Below are 17,267 nucleotides of genomic sequence, written 5' to 3' on the forward strand. Positions count from 1 at the left end.
CTCTGTTTCCTTGAGCTGTGGCTAAATAATTTGTTCAACAAATATTTACTGAGTGTCTACCAGGGGTCAGGCAAATGTTAATGTATATATGTTCAGCTTTACCCCAGGATTTGAGTCAACTGTGTTCTCTGTTACAATGAAATTATGTGTCTCTATGTTCTCTATTTAGGAAATTCTCAATATCAAGTTATTTGAACTTGTTCCTAGGAGCTAGATTTACAACTTAGTGGTGGCAATACTAGTAGTATAAGTTCGGAATCTTTACTATATGCTAGGCACTAAGAATTTCACAAAATTATCACACTCAATTCTTATAACATCTGTTCAAGGTTTCTGGATAAGGAAAGTGAGAGTCAGAGAACTTAAGTAACCTATCCAAGCTCCTAAGACTCTTAAGCCTGATGTGAGAACCCAGGCAGTCTAACCCCAGAACTTAGGCTCTCTAAACTCTATGTTATCCATTGCCTCAATGCTTTCCTTGGACTCAAATCCATTTCGGACCTGTCCTGCCTGTTCTAACTAGTGTGCTTCAGGGGCCACGCTACTTAAGCCTCCTCACTTTGCTCTCAGAGTGCATTTGAGTATGTTGTCTGGATTTCTGAATGCTGCCTTGTCAGTCTTCTCACTGCAGTGTCCTCTGTACCTGTTATGACATCCACCTTGACAATTTGGATTCCTCGCCTTCCTAGCTGGAAGAACTTCTTCCTTACAGCTTATTCTGTTTTTAAGCTCATGTACCGCCACCGTGTTGTTCTGTGTTACCAAATCCCCTCCTGATCTTGAGGTTCCATTGCCTTTAAAGGTATCACTCTGACATGTTCTCTGATTTCTTTTGCACCCGATGCCCAATTTTTCCCCCCAGGTCTAAGCTTCTGAGACAGCTGTAACATCTGGAACAATGAGCAGCCACTCTACAAACTCTTCCTCCTCATAAAACATCATAGTTTTCTAATTAGAGCCTAAAATGTAATTATTTATTTATACAAGAACGGGGGCATTTTGACTGTCACAACTAGCTGAAAATAGCTTCTAAGAAAGTTTTCTTGCCTTTAAACTTTCTTCTCTATAATATGTCATCCCCAAATACTGATCTGATCATAACAATTTCTTTTTCAAAATATTTCAATAATTCACAAACACCAAAGCATAATAAAATCCAGTTGACTTGGCACAATATCTAAGGTTCTCTATGAACTCACATGAAAGCCATTTCCCAGTCTTACCTAAGCGTACTCTGTCCTTTCACAGCAGTCTTTAAACTATGGTAGGCATACTTTTGGGGTACCAGAAGATTTTAAAGATATGTGAGCAGAGGGATAGTTTTAAGAAAATGTGCTTTGTTTACATTTGTGTCTCTACTGCTTGGAACATGGTGAGTACTCAATAACTATACTTTGAATGAATGAATGAATCTTAACAGTCTATAAATATTCTTCTAATACAGATCTATTTGAGAAAATCCCCACAGTCTTCAAATTCTCCAACCCCAAGTTGCCTTTCAGAATAATTTTGCTTCCACTTTCCAAAAGGAAGGCATGCTTCTCACACATTCCAAATATTACTAGGGTACCTTGCCATGGGGAAGAAAATTGTCTGGGAGAAAAATAAAAGGAAAATTTGAAACACTGTGTTGATATGAAGTGAATGACCCTAATAACTTGGAAATCAGTTCTTTTGCAACTTAGTTTCTAATTCATGCTTTCACCAAAATTAGAGAAGCATTTAATAGATTTATTAACAGAGAGAGAATTAAAAGAGAGAGGATGAATTTCGAAGATAAATCACTGGGATAGTTTTGTCTTGTTTTGGGAGGGCTTACAGCTGGGCTCCTACAATTTAGAAAAACAAAGTTGTTGCTGAACTCTGTTTAACTCAAACAATAAGTAATAATCACCCACCAATTTATGAACTAAATTTTAAAAAATCTCATTAAATAATGTATTTTCAGCAACATTTCATTTTTTATGTTTAACAAACATAGATCAAAAATTTTAGAATATTTATCTTTGCTGGATAAAGGGTTTACTAATAATAACTGTAATGATAAATTCATCCAGGAGAATGCTTTAAACATTTAGTGTTGTAATCAAGAAATTTAAAAATATATACTTATGTTTACTGCAAATAAGTATGAAAGGGGGACCAGTAAAAGACTTTTAAGTATAAAAATACATTACATTGGAATACAGTTCTGTGGGAAAAGTGTTACGTAGTCAAAGAAAACAAGGAATGCTGTAAAATAAACTATTGCTTAAAAAGCCTATGCATGTATTTTTTAAATGATTGTTAAAAAATATCAAATGTTTCTGATATTTAGATTCTAATGAGTATATTTAAATAAGTTATATAGCAGCTCATTTTCAAATATCAATATTTTCAGTACAGTACAAAATTAAAATTCTTTAAACTTCTGACAAAATAGTTCTATCTGTCAACTTAAAAATACACAAACAGAAATAAACGTTTCTAGAATTCTTTCTGAGGGCACATGAAATGGTTTGAAGCCACTCTTTTAAAATGATCTAGTTTTCTACTTACATTTCATAGTATATTTATTTTATTAAGGTGGCCCCTCAGCCTAATGACCCTTTCCAACATTTCTTTGGTTACCAAAAGGCAGTGAATCTTTCAAGATTTCACCAATGCTATATTTCTCTTTGAAGTAATCCTTCATTCCAATGCCCTGACTTCTGTCATAATCCATGACTCTTTTTTTTTTAACATCTTTATTGGAGTATAATTGCTATACATTTTTGTGTTAGTTGCTGCTGTATAACAAAGTGAATCAGCTATAAGTATATGATATTTCCACAGCTATCCTGACTTGTAGCTACTTGTATCTATCTGCTCAAATAGATGATAAACATCCTAAAAGGTTTCATTCATTGTTATATGACCCAGAGGCCCAGTAAATCGCTTTGTATCAAAGAAGGAAGTGCTTCAGGGTACTGCTGAATGACTTAATATTTTTATTAATTGAAGGCAAAGGATACTAGGCTTAGAAACTGGAAGAATGATGGCAAAATAGACAAAATTAGGGAAAGAATAACTTGCAGGGAAAGACATTAGGAATAATCGTTTGGTTTTCGGCGGGTTGGTTTGGGTAAGACTGGCACAGCAAAGTGGAGATGTCCTAAGGTCAGAAACAGGAGACTGAAGTGTCTGTGAAAAAACGGAGCTCAAGAGATAAATTAAGGAATGACCTGTGAAGAGATGACAGACAACTCTCTTCAAGTGGATGAGCTCACTCTGGGAATGAGTTCCAGATTAGCATACATCATTTAGACGAACAGAAGAAGTTCAAGAAGAAGGATGGAGCTAGCAGGGAAGGTGAAACGGGGCCTGATAAGTGCAGGGATGAAGTGAGGAGTGAGATTTAAAAAGGAGCAAATGATCAATGCTGTTGAAGGACTGAGACTAGTCAACTAGGGTAAAGACTAAAATATAGCCAAAGGGTGATAGTTGGGCAGAGGTAGAAGACCAAAGGGCCTTGTAGTTTAAGAAAGGTGTGGAAATCAAAGAAAGGAATTTATGAATAAGAATGGAAAGTAGCACAGAGCAGAAATCTGAAGTGTGGCAATATAAAACGTGCTGCAGTTATGAGAGGTGGCAGACATATCGAGCTCACAGTTTGTTATTGCTGTTATTTTGTTTTAAAGTTAAAATGGGAAGAGGACTGCCACACAACAGAGAAATAAGAATGATGGGGGAATTTCAGGAGATAAGTGCAAGGGGATACACTGAATTGATGGCCTGTAAAATTCTTACATATTGTTTCCTACATTTTGTATTCAGCATCTTTACAATTCCAAAATGCTTTAATATACTGTATTATAAACAGAAGCTCTAGTATTGTTCCTTAGATAAATAAGTTGATATTTAAGATAAAGAGGAAAAATAATAGTAAATCAATTAGAATTAAATTCAAAATAGTAAATCAATTGAATATATAGAATTATATTCAAATCACATAGAATATAATATTCATATATTATATTCAATAATAGTAAATCAATTAAAAATAATAGTAAATCAATTATTATCCTAAAGCTTTTTATGCATTGTGATACTATGTTAGAAAATAAAAATTAATTTAGACCGAACAAGCCTGTGTTGATAAATTATATTAAATATATCACGCCCACATCGCTTATTTTAGATTTTAAGTTTCTAAGCCTTCTAAGATGTAATTGCACCTCCTTGTAAAAGTCAGTTTTCTGTGACACCCTTAATAATCGTAAACTATCTTTTTATTCTTATTTTGTTGACATGAATAGAAAAAACAGTAATTTCAAATTTACCTTTTTAAAAATCAAGATACAACTTTTAAAATAACAATATAAATAGGATCTTCTGGGAATTTTTGAACCAAGTTTAACATCTATATTAATTAACATTCTTCTGAAACATAATAATAATGAAGCATTTAGAGATAATGAAAATAGCTACTTGAAAAGATATAAATAAGGGATAACTATGCCAAAAGATTCACACTTGCCTTAATTTTCCAACTATTCAAAAATATCTAAAGAGCTTGGTTTTCCAATGACTGAATCAGACTTTGGAAAGCCTTCACATAGGTTATGTAAAGAAGATGAAATAGAAAAAGAAAGAAGTCTACTTTTTTACACATTCTGCATTTATACAACTTTGAAGTTTTCTATAAGCTAAGGTGCTTTTTTTTTTACAAAAACAGAAACAAATAAAAATTCGACCAGAAGACTAACGGAACTGCATGAGGGGAATTTTCTCCCATCAGCCATTTCGGCCCACTTGATCCCCTCTGGAGAATCAGAAAGAGGAAAGGGATGGGGCAGAACCTGTCAGACTCCAGGTATAACCATAAGCCAGGAAAACAGCTTTCATAAGCTACAGACCACAGGGCAGAGAATACCAAATGCTTCTGATTATCACTTTTATATCCAGAGGGACAGAATTCTGTTCCTCAAGGTTAGTAAAAGAAAACCTTTCCCACCATTCAGCTGATTTCAATCATGGTACTTTTCCTGAACATATCACTTAGTGAGTCAGAACCCTTCCCTTATCGCTTGCCTCATTACCATTTTGTCTTTTCAGGTTCAAAAAATGAGTTCTTTCTTTTGATAAGCAATATAAAACAAGGGAATGAGGGATTTCAAAGAACGAAACACACACAATCCTTCTTAACTAACCAATTAACCATTAATAGAAAATAGAGTCTGGACTTTTGCTACCTGGTTGGATACTATGTATCAATATGTCTTCTTATGTGACAGGATGATGTCTCTGTACAATTTTAATTCAACAAACATTCATTCAACAAATATTTGCTAAATACCTAATGTTTGTCAGGAACAGTCTCTGGTGTTTGGGACACAACAAAACAACAATATCCGCCCTCCTGAAATGTATATATTCCAGTGGAGGGGCTGGGGTAGGGGATGGGGAAAGAAACCCACAGCAAATATAATAAATGAAATTCTGTAATAGGCTAGAAGATGATAAGTGTCATGGGAAAAAGAGGACATAGGTCAGAGTAATTTTTGAGGAACAAGTTTGAAACAAATGTCAACTTTTGATAAAGTATGAACTCCTGAACCTCATATATTTATGCCAAGCCTTAATAAGACTCCTTATACAGGTTTTGTAATTAAAAATTCTACACGTAAGTATGTTGCAAACATCAGACTAGAAGTAAGCCTGAGTAATACAATTTAAAGACTCGTGACAGGAAGGACTTGTGTGTTTTTGTCCCCACTGTATCCACTGAGCCTGGAACAGTGCTTAGCTCATGATATGTACTCAATAAATATGAGTTTGATGAAGGAAGTGATATATGGTTGGGGACAATGGGGACGAGTGATAAGTGATGAGGATTCTTGAGATTTCAGGCCATAATATAAGAGCTGCTCAAACTCTTCATATGCTCAAGGGGCAGAATTTGACTTTCAACCTAAGCAAACTCTTTTTTTCACATTACAATGGAATTTTTGCCAAATGTATGTTTACTGCATCTCAGTTGTTGATTGCGGCTACTCTTCTGCAAAGGAGATGGAGTCGGCTTATGGTGTATTTTATTTTTCTACCTTACTACAGAGTCAGCAGCTGATAATGTGTTGACAGGCTCAGGAAAGCCAATTAAAGGGCTATACACAGAAAATTAGACCATCCTCTGCAGCTGCGATAAAATGTAGAAAGATATAACCATCCATGTTAACCGGGAAACTCCTCTTATGTCCTGAAAGGAAGGATAAATGTCTTATCCTTATGCCAGCTGTGGCAAGCTGCAAAGGAGTCTGCCTTCAGGACACTATGTGAGGGTGGAGACCAGGACAGCAGGGTCCAAGTGTGGAAAGATGTCATTTGCAGCTCAATGCAGCCAAATTAAGAATAATAATAAAAAAAGAATCTGATTAGCAAGGACTCAGCTATGAATCTATGAATTGTCAGCTTAAGATCCGTAGTTACCTTCCTTCAAGAAAGCAAGAGAACACTGTGGTAGTTCTCTGTGTTACATTAGTTGTCCAAAGGCACAAGAACACCACCTTTAGAAAATATGAGTCCCAGAAAAGTTTATGTCATTTTTTATGTACAGCAGCAATTATTTTCAGTTGTCTGTACACATGAGCTCCTTTAGGGCAGAAATCATATCTTTTTCAACATTTTATTGTATAAACTCAATAAATGGCAGTTACATGAAACAATAAATGAAGAAATGTAATCTGTTTTGCTTTGCTAGCAATGTTCAAATGAAAATTATTCAATAAAACTAAAAATTAGAAATTACGATCAGCTTGCATGACAAGTAGAGAATTATGGAAGTTATATAAAACTGAGCACTTTCAATGGTCTAAATTGTCTAGACTAGATAGCTAGGTTGACCACATTTAGCAAACAACTGCTCCATTTCCTTTTGATCTGCAGAAAAAGTTTTAATAGTTATAGAAATTATATATATCACATAATACCTTTTATTAACAAATTCTAGCTTTAAAAAGGGACTGGCTTTAAAAATGAGAAGAGTTAAGGAACAGTCTCAATGTTAAATAAAAGGCTTACAGTGAGACACAAAGAGGACATTAATAAGATCAAGATCATGTATTCTCGGACATGTATTACTCTTTTACCTGATATGCTGACAGCTACGTACTCAATTCATATAATTATCACTGCATAAAGGAGGAATGTTTATGAAGGCAAGTTCATTGATAATGTAAAACAAAATGGTCGCAGCGTGCCCACTATGAGCAAATGCTGAAACATTACCCATTTAATGAGAATTAATAATACATTAAAACCTAGAATTAAGTACATAGAAAAAAAACAAACGCTGCCTAGACTCAGGAAAGATACTACACAGGCTGCAGTTTGATGCTTGATCTGCCTTTTCGGTTATTTAAAAATGTTCCTAAATATCTATGCCACAGATATTTGGATAAGTTTTCTTTGTTTTGCAGAAGTTGAGGGGACATTTTATAGCCCCTACATAAAAAACAAAAAAGTACCTGAAGAATTGCAACCTCATTACGAAGTTGGCTTTCTTGTTTTGTTGGAAATCTTAACTTGTCAATGATCTTAATAGCTACATCTCTTCCTGTTTTACGATGTTTTCCTTTAAAATAAAAAAGAGAAATATTAGCATAATCTTATTATATATCATCTCTATTAAAGAATACCAGAATTTACAAAAACCGTTTGGAATTATAAAGATGCTTTACTGAATAAATTAACATTTCTGATGAGCACCGACTTATATCCATAAAGATTTCACTTCTTAGCTTCATTTTCTACATCAAATATGCACTATAAAATTAGCTACAATTTAGAACACAAAAGAATTAGGACATTAAAAGCTATTTGCATGAACAGCCTGATATTTTCTTGTAAAATATATGTTTTAGAAACAGGATATTGAGCTACTTGATATAGAAAATATTCATACCACGGGCAAAAGTCCTCTCCTTAAGAAAGTATAATTTTAGGGCTTCCCTGGTGGCACAGTGGTTGAGAGTCCGCCTGCCGATGCAGGGGACACGGGTTCGCGCCCCGGTTCAGGAAGATCTCACATGCCGCGGAGCGGCTAGGCCCGTGAGCCATGGCCGCTGAGCCTGCGCTCCGGAGCCTGTGCTCCGCAACGGGAGAGGCCACAACAGTGAGAGGCCCGCGTACCACAAAAAAAAAAAGTATAATTTTAAAGTCCTAAAAAACGAATGTATGTTATAATGGAACGAATAAAAGTCTTGGCTCTGTCCCTTATTAGCTTCATGATCTTGAGCAAATCACTTACGCTTTCTGAGCTCCTCATCTTCAATGGTAGGGTTGCTGTGAGAATTAGGTGTAATAAGATACGTACAGTACACAGAGTGCCCAGATAACTATACACACTCAAAAATATGAATTATCATCATCATCATCATTGTCATCACCTGACAGTCCCTTTACGTGCATCACATCCCATTTAATTCTCACAGCAAGTTTTCTAGGGAATCACAGGGTACCCTCAAGCTTTTAACTCCTACACTACTAGATTATAGAAGGTATAGAATATAGGAATGCTAATTGAATTTGAAAATGAACCTAATTACTCATTTTTTTGGTCGCATACAAACTAACTTGAAATTCCATTATTTCTACATTTGGTGTAAATCTAGCGTACCTTTCCCCTACATCCCACTTTCACTATTCCTTCCAACTCCTTCCAGAATACTTCCCTTCCCAACTGACAAAACTATTGTCTTGCTTTCATGTTCTCTACTTTCTTCACATCACTTTTTAACTCTGTGACTCGCTGCAATCTCTGTTCCAATGCAGACTTTTATTGCATCTACTGTCTTCAAGGTTGCAGCTTCTTTTGTCTCTATGCTTCTGTCACTATGGCAACTGACCTCTCTTCTGTGACTGTTCTTATCTGCCTCATCCCATATGTGTCCAGCCGTAACATTTTTTTTTTAACATCTTTATTGGAGTATAATTGCTCTACAATGGTGTGTTAGTTTCTGCTGTATAACAAAGTGAATCAGTTATACATATGCATATGTTCCCATATCTCTTGCATCTCCCTCCCTCCCACCCTCCCTATCCCACCCCTCTAGGTGGTCACAAACCACTGAGTTGATCTCCCTGTGCTATGTGGCTGCTTCCCACTAGCTATCTATTTTACGTTTGGTAGTGTATATATGTCCATGCCACTCTCTCACTTTGTCACAGCTTACGGAGGCCTCTTCCTATGCCTGCTCCTTCACTGTTGGATGTTACAATTACCTGGCATCTGCTGGTTTCTCTAACCTCATTTCTTATCCCTGTTTCACCTCCACACTATATGCAGTTATGTATATTTACTATTCTTTGTATACCATGATTTCTTTGCATGCAATTATTACACTGCAGAAGAATTTTCTATGTAGTACTTGGTCTCCTCTATTATATAGTTATGCCTTAACAAAAAGCACAATGGTTGCTGACTTGATAGATTTTCTATCAAAAAAAAATCTGTGCATTTTGTAAGAATCAAAATTACTTTTAGAGTAGAATTTAATTAGTTTTTAAATAAAAAGCACAATATTATACTATGATAAATAATATTGAATGAGACATTGTGATTATTTCAGAGCACCCTAACCTCACCAAAAAAGGATAATCTGTTACTGATTATATTAAGGAAATGAAAGTTATGATGTCATTTTATAGGGCAGGTGAAACATTGATATTATATCTTTCTTAAAGACTTGAAAAATGTCATTGAACTGGCTAGAATCAAAAACAGCAGAAGTTTTAACTAAATTCACCAAATAGCTTGACAATAAGAAAAAGGTAAAAATTCAGTATTTTACTTCAAAAATGTAAAAAATGCAAACCATACCAAAATACATAATATTATTAAAGATGTTAGAATTAAAGAATTTTTGAATGGACTTCTATAGCATTCTGATCAAATATGCTAAGAGGAAAAGGAATCTTTATGATTACAGCTGCCTTGTTTCTCAATATTTTGTCTAAATAAACCAATATTTAACCAGTATAGTGTATAGAGTTTGTCGATATTCAAGCAAAAGTTTGTTGATATTTAGTAGCAGAAAAATTTCTCTTTCAAAACAGAAAGGTACCAAATTTCCATTTAGTGACTATCTCAAGAGAAATTTCTAAAGAGGTCAAACACAGAGAGACATACATAAAAACGTATCTACATATAGGTCCTTTATATTTTTCTTGGAGATATTACTTTTCTAAACAAAAATGCTAAAACTTTAAATTAATAAAAATACTTAGTGAATTAACCTACCTCCATAAACAATTCCAAACTGCCCAGAACCCAGTACCTCATCAGGAAAAATCTGATAAACTGTGCTGATGTCCTATAGGTGCAAGTCCAGAGAAAAACAAACATGAAGTGGAACAAAAGATTAGTCCTAATAAGCTCTATAATTTTATTAAATATATCATTAACACTGATAAATATTTTAAAAATAAACAATTAAAATTTAAATGCTAGATGAAATCTACAATATAACTATAATATTAAAAACCCACTCTTCGATTTAATATAATATTGTAATGTTGGACAGCTATTCTAATCTTAAGCAGCAGAAATTTTCCAATGTTCAGTTATATAGGTTTCATGAGAGAGAAAAAAGACTTAAAACTATATGTCATTTACATGCATAATGTCAGTATTCAAAAAGTGATTTGCTTATTGCAATGGTTATTCAGAAATCTCACATTAAATAATCATGGTTCCCAAGCATATGTCTGTGTGAGTCCTGATTCCAACCATTTCATTCTTTATGGCTAAAATGCTGTGGCTGCCTCTTTATCAATCATCCACATCCACATGAATTTAAACTGAAGGAAGAGGGGGCTGAATCACTGTGAGTGAGCCAGAGACACCACAAAAAGATGACAATCCACAATGAAATTCTCATCTGTGAGGTAACCACACTCTTCTACTTTTACCACTTCTGGAGGTTAACAAGTCTCCAGATGTCTACTCTTTCCTCTTTGAAATAATAATTGCTAAGTAAAGCATTCTGTTTTAGATGACTATGCTTAGTCTGTGATTTTGATGACCACACTCATGAAAGCGCAATGTAATACTTTTTCACTTTCAGTATTCCTATGACATCCTATGGAATTTTCTGCCTATCCTCCACTCTTGTACTCTTTGTCCTTTCAAAAATAAAAGTCCTGGACTTCCTTGGTGGTGCACTGGTTAAGGATCCGCCTGCCAATGCAGGGGACATGGGTTCGAGCCCTGGTCCGGGAAGATCCCACATGCCACGGAGCAACTAAGCCTGTGCGCCACAACTACTGAGCCTGCACTTTAGAGCCCGCGAGTCACAACTACTGAGCCTGTGTGTCACAACTACTGAAGCCCGCGTGCCTAGAGCCCGTGCTCTGCGACAAGAGAAGCCACTGCAATGAGAAGCCCGCGCACTGCAACGAAGAGGAGCTCCTGCTCGCCACAACTAGAGAAAAGCCCACGTGCAGCAACGAAGACCCAAGGCAGCCAAAAATAAATAAATACATTTTTAAAAAAACAAAAATAAAAGTCCTTTTACATCACATCCTACCCTCTGCATATTCCATACATTGCTATCCTTTCCCTTTGTCCTTCCCCGCAGAAAACAACTACAAGTTCTCTCTATCCTGTGATCCCTTCAGAGTATCCATGGTTCAGAGTTCAAGGTTGTCTGAAGACAAGAACATGAATTAATACTACTCCAGTATTCTGAGTCCAAACTGCTACTCCATCTTTCTCTGCTAGCTCAATGGCCACCCAGAATTTTCAGCCAAACAGGGTGGAAGAACCCCACAGGAATCTAGAATTTCCCAAGAGGCTTATAGGTAGATCAGTATTTCCCAAAGTCTTCTCTGGCTAAGCAAGAACAACAGGAACCTTCAGGTCTTTAGAAATCTAGCTCATGATTGACAGAACAAGAATATGTCTAATTTTCATTACAAAGTTTCCCTAATTCTCTCAATCATATTTGGTTTTCAGTTTACTTTATGCCAATTTAGCAAAGGTTGCAAAGCTATGCTAGTGATGAATCGAGTTTCATGGAGTTTATTCTTTAAAATATAGACTCAGATCAGTGTAAGGCTACAAACTTTTTCAAAATAGAGGGAAAGATCGAGTCACAGGATGAGGTAGGAAAGGACTTATTACTTTTGGGCTGCTTGCTACAGTGACAAAGTGTAACCAAAAGAAGCAAACATATGACAGAGTGTAAATTATTTCATAATATGTATGATCTACAATTTTCAAAAACTGAGCTGAAAGGATGGAGTTATGTGGCACAGCTGACTAGGGTGCTAGAATGTGGATCCATAAAATCTGACTTATGCAGCTTTCTGAGGTCTCCTTGTTAAGTACAAGTGATTGTAAGAGTACATGCAGCTCCTTGTCATACGACAGCACTTCTGGGTAGCAATCAAGGAATGAGAATAAGGACATGTTTAAGCTATTCATGCAACTCAAATAATTTATTTCATTTTATCTGGTATTACATAGTATCAACCATTTAAAGTTCCAGTACCAAGATGCGCAAACATGTGAAAAATCAGGCACTGCATTGTAATTGTTTATCTGAGATGAAAAAATAGGTATTTAACTTTCCACCCTGCAGAACAGATGATACAAAATCACTAAGAGAATTGATACAGTGTAATGTTTCTAAAATTTTATAGAAGAAAAACATCCAAAAGGACCCTATTTTATTTTCGAGAAAACACTAAAAAATTAAAATTTCAGATCAATAAAAATGTATTTTATGATGCTCTTATTTTCAAATAAAGGATCACAGTAGCAAGTTTTATATTAGTAGGTACACACTCACCACATTTTCTTGAATCTGGGAATTTGATACCGAAATACTCAGAGAAATATCTCCTGGAAATACATGTTCAAAAATACACAAAATAAGTGAGAGAGATAATAGCAAAACAAGTAAATACATGCTTATTAATCAAGCTGCAGGGCTGTTTTAAAACCATAATGATTAGACTTTTCTAGAAAAATGTCTATTAGAATGTTTCTTTCCTTTTACAGTTACAGATTCACTCTGTACTTGGCTTTGAAAAATAATAATATTTTGTCAGTTTAGAGTTAGGAGTCATAAAGACTTGGGTTCAAATACTGGTGTGCCATGTCGTAACTCTGGTACAAGCTGAGACAACTTAATGTCTCTAGGGCCTGATTCCCTCACCTGTAAAACAGGCTAATCATTAACATCCACCTATTGGGGTTATTTTAGGCATGAAAATAGAGACCTCACATAAAATGCTTAGCACCCAACTAGGCATATATATTCTATTAATATGTATATTGGTTGTAGAGATCAATTAAAAAGTTGTGATAGATCATTAGATAACACACTGTGATGTGAAAACAGAGGGCTTTTTGCCATAGGCTTCATTATTAATAGCCATTATAAGATTTTAAGTTGCATTTTAAATAGATACTCCTCTAAAATATCTTTTAGAAATTCATCCTCAATACTTGATCCTGTTTGCATTTTGGTAAAATTTATCTCATTCTACAATGAACAGGGGTTTCTTCCTGGGATAAAATGATCAAGAGTTTCCAGGTACTCTGCACACTAAGTGTCCTGCCCAGAATAGCATATTAGGTGGTTTTGAGGACATATGTTAAACTCACATTTGCAAATGGCAAGACCGGCATTCCAGGTCAAGCTCAAGCTGACTAGATTACTTCTTCTTTTATGACCAACAGCTCTAGGTTTCTGCTATTGCCTAATATATTGGGTTGACATGCATTTGTTCAGAATTTTAATGTAAAATGAAAAATAAAATAGTGTCATTTAATGAATGACATATCTTAGTATGTGTAGCAGCAGCTTTTATTTGGAGACCCTATGTCCGCCAATAAAATAAATCATCCCCAAAGAGTCTCTCTTCACCTGTTCTAAAGACAGTCAGAAAACTAGCAGACTCACTGTGTACGTTGGTTCCTGAACCCACGGAGGAACCCTTGGGAATAACGGGCATGAGGGCATGCCGGATCGCCATCTCCCACATCCTGGCCACGTCTGCACCAATGCCACTGGTGAGGACACTGCTACTTGGTGGTGGGCTGGAGGGACTGACCACATTTTCTCCCACATAATACACGACATTTGCTGTAGTGATCTCAAAACAGTGAGGATTGGCCCCGTTAGGGATTAAAGCTGATGGTTTTGCTGGTTCCAGAGATAAAATTTCTGATAAAGGAATTTCCTGTGGAAGAAAGAGTGTGTTAAACGCAGTTTATCAAAACTATGTAAACTTTCAAATAAAATTCATGCCAGGGACATGTGAGAAATGGCATTACAATCAGCCATCAAATGTTTTAGTAAGACACAGAATATTACTAAGAAAAATACAAAAATATCTTTAGTAGGGGAAAATTTATCATCTCCTTTCTACAGAAAAATTCAAGTGACTTTTTTACTATGTTCATGTGGTAAGAATAAGTATGAATAAGAATAATAATTTTGAATCTGCATCAAAATCTAAGACTTAGAATGTAAATGATAATTTTTATAACGGTGAGGTAAAATCACGACCCTTTTGAAATGCATTTGGGTATGCGCAGCTGTTTTTAAATTTCAACTATTCTTTAAGGCACTGAAAATGAATCATACAATTTGATTTGATAGATGTTAATATAATAATATAGCCACATGAATAGTTTTAATGAGAAAAACCACAGAGAGTGGTTTTAAAAGTAGTTGCTTTTTGTTTGTTTTGTTTTGTTTTGAACTTACATCTGCTTAGTTTGTTATTGAGTTAAGTATAAAAACCCAGCTAATCAACTCATTAAATTGACAGTCAAGGCAGGACACATGAACTACATTAACAGGATTTAAAAAGTGGTTGGTCTTTTAGTAGCTCTCTGGTAATCCCACACGCGCACACACACATACACAAATTTGTACAGTACTCTGGATATAGGATTTCCCCCCCAAATCTTATATAATGTGCTGTTCACAATCTGCAGTATTTTGAAAACTATATAAATTGGACATGACCAAATTAGAGATGTCTGATAAACTCTTACAAAGTATTTGGGAACTTCAGCTCTAGTCCTGAAAAGATCAATTTTAACCTATGAAAAAGGAAAATTCATATAAAATCACAAGACTTAACAGACATCTTTGAAAAAAAAAATCAAATTGCAACTCAGTTTTCTACTTTTTCAAATATGACCAAGAGAAAAAGAAGTACAAGTAATAATGTCTGCATTTTTTAAAAAAACTATTAACCGAGTGGACTTGGGGAATAAAAAAAAAAAAACTATACAGTATTATTGCACTCCACGAATGTGCAGAATCCCAAAATGTGCCAGCACTGAAAAACTGCCTTGCGTTGAGGTTTTCCAAGAGGTACAACGAGCCTGCCAAGAAAGCATCTGGTCTGTACTAACGGCTTGCTGTCTTCAGTACAGGCCTTCACAATGTCACTCATGCTGCTCTTGGAAAAATCCCTTAATGTAAAAGAGTATTCAGTGCTGATAGGTGGGGCTATGATCGATGGTGTGGGATTGAATCCATATGCACACTGAGCTTCATTTCATTGTCAAGAATTTGAACAAGCTGTTGCATGGATGGAAGGTGACCAGATTCCAGCTTAGACCACACAGGTACATCATTCAAAGTTATCTCAAATGCACCTGTTAACATACACTGGTTCTCAATCATGTTGCTCAAGAAGACCATCATGCATGCAGAGACCTTATTTTCTTGGCCTCACTGCCGGATGCTAGGAGCTTGCATGCCAAACAAAGCAAAAGGATCCTTGCCAACTATTATTAAGCCTAATTAATAGGCTAGCTTGAAGACCAACAGGAAAGATGCTATGTGTCTATATATTGGTTGAGGGAGATAATTCTCTCCTTCAATGAGGATGCCTGGGTACCGCTAGCTAACAATCCGCGTGTACTCCTAAAACACCCACCTATAACCTCAGGAAACACAAACCTCGAACTTGAGCAGCGGCCCCGTGGCGTACTGCATCTTTAATCTCTTGCCAGGCACACCTCCCAGGTTGGCCGAGGCATAGCTCTGGACCACCGCCGACGCCGCCACCAGGAGAAGTAGCAGAAGCCTCATCTTAAAACAAGCCAGCCATTTCGGCCGCCCTCAGACTCTAAAAGTAGTTGCTTTTAAGACAATATAGATACTAAAAAAATTAATCACCACACTGTCTTCCAGGAGGTACAGAGTGACTAAGAAATAATAACTTTTAAAACAAATTTTTAATTGAAAAGTTAATGAGGTCTCCTTTTTTTCTGTTAGATCTGTGTAAAGGGGCCATGGAGAATGACACCAACTATGCCTGAGCCTGCATTAATCTTGAAGGAGCAAGTATATACTGTCTTCAGTATGAATTTCTTTTGGAACCATGTTTTACTGGGTGATAACGTCATATGACACCTGTATTATTTCATGTAGAGAGACAGAATGAAAATAGCTGACAAATTTTTTTCTAGAGGAAAGTGTTCCTTGTGAATATTGACAATACATGGAGAAATCATATAATGTTTCTTAACCCCCAGTGACGTACGGCAAGGCTACAGATGCAAAACAAAACAAAGAAAGTTGGATAGAACAGATTTCAGGAATTTACTTTTTGCTAATCTTCTGTGACCTTGAATTTTCTAGTTAAATCACACACCTCTGCTAAAATAGTCAGTTAAGCTTCTTCTCTCCCCCTCCCCCTCCTGCCCCACCATCACATGGGGCCAGAAGCATTCCACAGGGATATTTGAAATTCACAGATGACTAACATGGGGTCACAACCTGATTCCCCCCAAGTGTGTAAACTACAGAGAAGAAAAAATATCCCTTGGAGCAAGCTCCAAAAGAGTCATGTCTGTTGGATGTATTTTGTATTTCTGATACTCTACATTCCCACGAGAAAGAAAGAGGGGGTGTGAAACTTCAGTGAAGGAAAGAGCCACCCTTACCTTGTAGTACCTGCTTCCTGTGTCATTTTGAAAGAGGGTAATACATTTGCTATCCAATCTCCAATAGTGCCGTTTCCGCTGAAACAGAAGTTGGATTTAGTATCTTTTAAAAACTTAAAAAATATCCAAGATAGATAAAAATCAAAACATTTTCCCACTGGGGACATAAGATTCGATGGTGGAAAGTGCATGGGCTTTGGACCAGGAAGACTGACACTCAATTTCAAGACTCTAGAAGGTGACTACTCAGCAAATGTGTGGTGAGTCTGTGTCTACATCCGAGAGTTATGAATAATAAAGGAGATGATGTATTAGCACCCAAGCA

General features: G+C 35.9%; 1 protein-coding gene and 1 pseudogene across 4 annotated transcripts in view; both read right to left on the reverse strand.

Moving 5' to 3' along the window:
• The window catches only part of PRKD1 (protein kinase D1), a 345,202-nt gene that overhangs the window by 32,967 nt on the left and 294,968 nt on the right, over positions 1 to 17,267 (reverse strand). For all 4 annotated transcript variants that reach the window (XM_029237647.1, XM_029237648.1, XM_029237650.1 and 1 more), the window contains 5 exons: positions 16,943 to 17,020; positions 13,932 to 14,211; positions 12,813 to 12,865; positions 10,259 to 10,331; positions 7,485 to 7,591 (listed from right to left, as the gene is read on the reverse strand). In XM_029237647.1, the coding sequence (XP_029093480.1) occupies positions 7,485 to 7,591; positions 10,259 to 10,331; positions 12,813 to 12,865; positions 13,932 to 14,211; positions 16,943 to 17,020 (591 nt within the window). The remainder of the gene's footprint in view (positions 1 to 7,484; positions 7,592 to 10,258; positions 10,332 to 12,812; positions 12,866 to 13,931; positions 14,212 to 16,942; positions 17,021 to 17,267) is intronic.
• LOC114904142 lies at positions 15,420 to 16,085 on the reverse strand (annotated as a pseudogene).

The sequence above is a fragment of the Monodon monoceros genome, unplaced genomic scaffold (genome assembly GCF_005190385.1).
Source record: "Monodon monoceros isolate NGI ecotype Baffin Bay Population unplaced genomic scaffold, NGI_Narwhal_1 Super_Scaffold_21, whole genome shotgun sequence".
In the NCBI taxonomy this organism is placed as follows: domain Eukaryota; kingdom Metazoa; phylum Chordata; class Mammalia; order Artiodactyla; family Monodontidae; genus Monodon; species Monodon monoceros.